This window comes from Oenanthe melanoleuca, chromosome 19 (genome assembly GCF_029582105.1).
Source record: "Oenanthe melanoleuca isolate GR-GAL-2019-014 chromosome 19, OMel1.0, whole genome shotgun sequence".
Lineage (NCBI taxonomy): Eukaryota > Metazoa > Chordata > Aves > Passeriformes > Muscicapidae > Oenanthe > Oenanthe melanoleuca.
Window position 1 is genome coordinate 10812215 of NC_079352.1, and position 3804 is coordinate 10816018.

Below are 3804 nucleotides of genomic sequence, written 5' to 3' on the forward strand. Positions count from 1 at the left end.
AGTACTGCGGAGGATGGGGACAGAAGGGAGGGGACACAGTGCCACCAGGACACACAGCAGGACACAATGTTGCCACACCTCTAGTGACCCCCCACATGGGGCCATGTGACACTGCTGATGGCACTGACCCTTGCCCTGTCCTCAGAGGTGGTTGGGCTCACCTGAGGGCAGTGGCCCTGGGACACTGGTGGCTGTCACTTGCTCTCACACCACTTGTCACCAACTGAACAAGCCCTGACAACTACTTGTCAACAACCCTCCCGCCCTGGTGGGTGGTGACATTCGGCTGGGACACTGCAGTAGCAACAGCGGGGATGTATGTGTTGGCAGGAACTGCATTGGGCAGTGCTTCGCCATGGCCGAGATGAAGGTGCTGCATTGATGCTGCACCAGTTCATGTCTCCACCCATGTTCATGTCCCCTCATGTCCCCAGCCATGTCTGTGTCCCCTTCCATGTCTATGTCCCCATGAAAGGCTGTGTCCCCTCATGTCCCCATCCATGACCTCACCCATGTTATTGTCCACCACATCTCCCCATCCATGCCTTAGTTCAACGTCTTTATTTTTACCCCAGTTTCAGGGCTTTCAAAGGGATGAACAGAAACCTTTTAGTTTCAAGGCTAAAACAAAAGGATTTACATGTCCCTGCTGGCAGAGCATCCACATCCTTGGCTGGGTGGGAACAACTCTTTAGAGGGGTTTCCACCCCACCATCTCCAAAATCATGGTGTTTGCCCCAGTCATTCCCATTTGGTTGTGGAAGATGCCCATGGGCCAGAGAGAATTAAAACGATGGATTTATGTTGGAGACCACCAAGGCCATCCAGTGTTGCTTCATGCCACCAGAAGATGCAAAAAAGTGAGATTTTTCTGGGGTCAGAAGTTGACAAATGTGCTCTCCACAATGGATTTCTGACGTTGGTCTGTAGATGTGTCCAGGTGCCCAACAGAAGCCAGGAGGATGTGGAGACCCCAGCCAGGTGTCTTCCCAACATAGATCACCAGAGCTCTGCCCACCGGGGGACACTGGGGATCATCCAGGGTAGATCCTGCCATGGAGAATGGAGCTGAAGCAGCCCACGAAGCTCTTCCCTCACTCAAGGCACTCACGGGGCTTCCCTACATGGAACCTCCGTTGGTGTTTGGTCAAGTGTGAGCTCTGTGAGAAGCTCTTCCCACACTCAGAACACTCGTAGGGCCTCTCCCCGGTGTGGATTCGCCGGTGGGTGACAAGGTTGGAGTTGTACCTGAAGCCCTTTCCACATTCGGGACAGTAGAAGGGCCTCTCCTCTATGTGAATGCGCTGGTGCTGGAGGAGACTGGAGCTGGTTGGAAACCTTTTGCTGCATTTATCACACTCATAGGGCTGTTTGCCCATGTGGATCCTTTGGTGAACAATCAGTTCAGAGCTCGTCCTGAAGCACTTCCCACACTTGGAACACTCATAGGGCCTCTCCCCAGTGTGGATACGCAGGTGGGAGACAAGGCGGCAGTTGTATTTGAAGCCCTTCCCGCAGTTGGGGCAGCGGAAGGGCCTCTCCTCTGTGTGAATCCGCTGATGCACGAGTAGATTGGAGCTGGTCTGAAATCTCTTCCTGCATTTGTCACACTCATAGGGCCTCTCCCCAGTGTGGATCATCTGGTGGCGGATCAGTTTGAATCTTGTACTGAAGCTCTTCCCACACTCCCCACACTCGTAGGGTTGTTCCCCCACATGGATTCTCCAGTGGCAGATCAGGGAGGATCTCTTGCTGAAGCTCTTCCCACATTCTGAGCACTTGTGGGGCTTCTCCCCATCATGAAGCTGCTCATGGACCACCAGCTCTGAGCTCTGACTGCAGCTCTGTCCACTTCTTTGGCCTTTGGTGGGTGTTTCCTCGTCATATACCCAAGATCTGTGTTTGCAGCCCATTGTCGTGAGGGATCTCTGGAGCTTTTCCTCCCCGTTGGATTCCTGTGCCGTGGAGCCGCTCCAAAAAGCTTCTTCCATGAGGTTCTGCCACAGGGATTTGTCCTCCCTGGTCTCCATCCTCAGCTCCGTGTCTGGAGGAGAAAGGACAAGAAGAGGATGGGATTTCCTTCCGTGCCAGAGTGAATGGGAAGGAGATCCCCCTGATTTGTCCCTGGCAGGACGGTGGCGGCAATGGGGCTGTCCTGCAGCCAGGGCCGTGCTGGGCTGGGAGATGGAGCAGGATACAGGGGAAAAGGGGCACTGACTTCCTCCTCACCTGCCTGGGGCTCCGAGGCAATCTTCCTCTTCCTCACGGCCTCGTCCTCCATCGGGGCAAGGTTTGGGAATGGGTAATCCAGTTCTGGGGGAAAACGAGGGCTGAGCGCGTTGTGTTTGATGGTCCCGCTGCCCAAGTGGAGCTGGAGAAGTCAGCGCCCCTTTCAGCCTCGGGGGTCCCGGAGCCCGCTCATCACCAACCTCCCGCACCCCTCCAGGCTGCCGGGGGTCCCCGGCTCCAGGATCGCCCCTCTGCGCTATCCCCGCTCCGGGGCTCCCGTATTCCCCCCCGGCTCTGCCAGGGATCCCCAGAGCCGATATCGCCCCCTCCCCGCCGGTACCGGGCGATCGCAACGTGGGACCCCCCCTAAGATCCCTCCCGGGACATTTCCTGCTCAGCTCTGGGATCCTGCAAGATCCAAACATCCCCTGCCCCGCAAAATAACCCCTCCCGGAGACCGCCCCACGATGGATTCGGGGCGAGCTTCCCCCTCCCTCCTCACCTGCGGCTTCCGGGGGGAGGGGTGATGCCATCGGAGCCGGGGAGCTGCGGCCTAAGCGGGCGGGCGGGGGAGCCGTCCGGTTCTGCTGCTGCTGCTGCTCTTCCTCCCGCTCCTCCTCTTCCTCCCCTCCTCCTCCGCTTCCAGCCCGGTCCGGGCAGGTGCCGATACCCAAAAAGCAGCCGCGCTCTTCCCTGGGAGGGGTTCCAAAGCGGCTACGCCCCTTGCGGCGCTGGGACCGATATTGGGAGAGATCCTGAGAGCACCTGGAAGCAACTGGGAGCTCTCTCTCCCAGTATCGCTCTTACTGGGAGCAAACAGGGCCCAGACCCGGCACAGCTGGTGGTGGGCGGGACCAGACTTAAAGGCGTGGTTATGCAAATACAGGAGCTATCGCGGGCTGTGATTGGTGGGTGGGAGCAGCACGGGGTTTCCCCGGTCACGTGAGGGCCGGGGAGGGCCGGAGCGATGGCGGCGGAGTCCAGCAAGAGGGGGCAGGGAATGGGGCCGGGGAATGGGGACTGGGACAGCCCCGTGTCGTCCCCTGGGGGTCGAGAAGGGGACAGGGACAGAGGAGGAGCCAGGGTCAAGGCTGTGACCTTTCTGAACTGGAAGCTCGGGGTGGAGTGTCTCATTTTCGGGGTTCCTCGCCCCCCCCCCCCGGGGGTTCCTCTCATCCTGTTCTGGGGGGGAGCAGTCACCACCCCCAGTACCAGTAACCTCAGTGCCTCCCAGTACCGCCAGACCAGGCCAAGGGCTTTATCCTGATCTTGGTTTGGTGTCCAGTCCCAATCCCAGTGCCACTGTCCACTGCCCAGTCCCAGTGTCCATTGTCCAGTCCCAATCCCCACCCCGTGTCCAGCTGCTGTGCCATGATGCCAAGCACTGTCCCAGGTGGCTTCCAGCCCCAGTTCCCAGGGCCACGATGCCAAGCTTGAGCTTGGTGTGTGGCCCTGGGCATGGCTAGGGCAGGGCGTGACGGTTTTCATGGGACATGGGGCATAGGACATGGAACAGGATACAGGGACAGGGGACATGACCTTAGAGCATGGCATAGGGCACAGGACATTGGGTCC

General features: G+C 58.7%; 1 protein-coding gene across 2 annotated transcripts; it reads right to left on the reverse strand.

The window, feature by feature from the left end:
- Nucleotides 1-545: 545 nt before the first annotated feature.
- Nucleotides 546-3092, reverse strand: LOC130260845 (zinc finger protein 239-like). Of its 2 annotated transcripts, XM_056506606.1 has the most exons (3): nt 2732-3092; nt 2230-2313; nt 546-2044 (listed from the first exon to the last, which is right to left on the reverse strand). In XM_056506606.1, the coding sequence occupies exons 1-3, from the start codon at nt 2760-2762 to the stop codon at nt 1095-1097; spliced, it is 1065 nt and encodes a 354-aa protein (XP_056362581.1). In that variant the 5' UTR covers nt 2763-3092; the 3' UTR covers nt 546-1094. The 2 variants fall into 2 exon arrangements, with proteins under 2 accessions (XP_056362581.1, XP_056362582.1); XM_056506607.1 differs by lacking the exon at nt 2230-2313 and having other exon boundaries at nt 2732-3088.
- Nucleotides 3093-3804: the final 712 nt, after the last annotated feature.

Coding starts and splice junctions, on each gene's coding strand:
- LOC130260845 (XM_056506606.1), bottom strand. CDS start 2,762: ATGGCATCACCCCTCCCCCCGGAAGCCGCAG. Junction 2,314..2,731: donor CCTCCCCCCGGAAGCCGCAG/GTGAGGAGGGAG, acceptor GTTTTCCCCCAG/AACTGGATTACCCATTCCCA. Junction 2,045..2,229: donor TGCCTCGGAGCCCCAGGCAG/GTGAGGAGGAAG, acceptor TTTCTCCTCCAG/ACACGGAGCTGAGGATGGAG.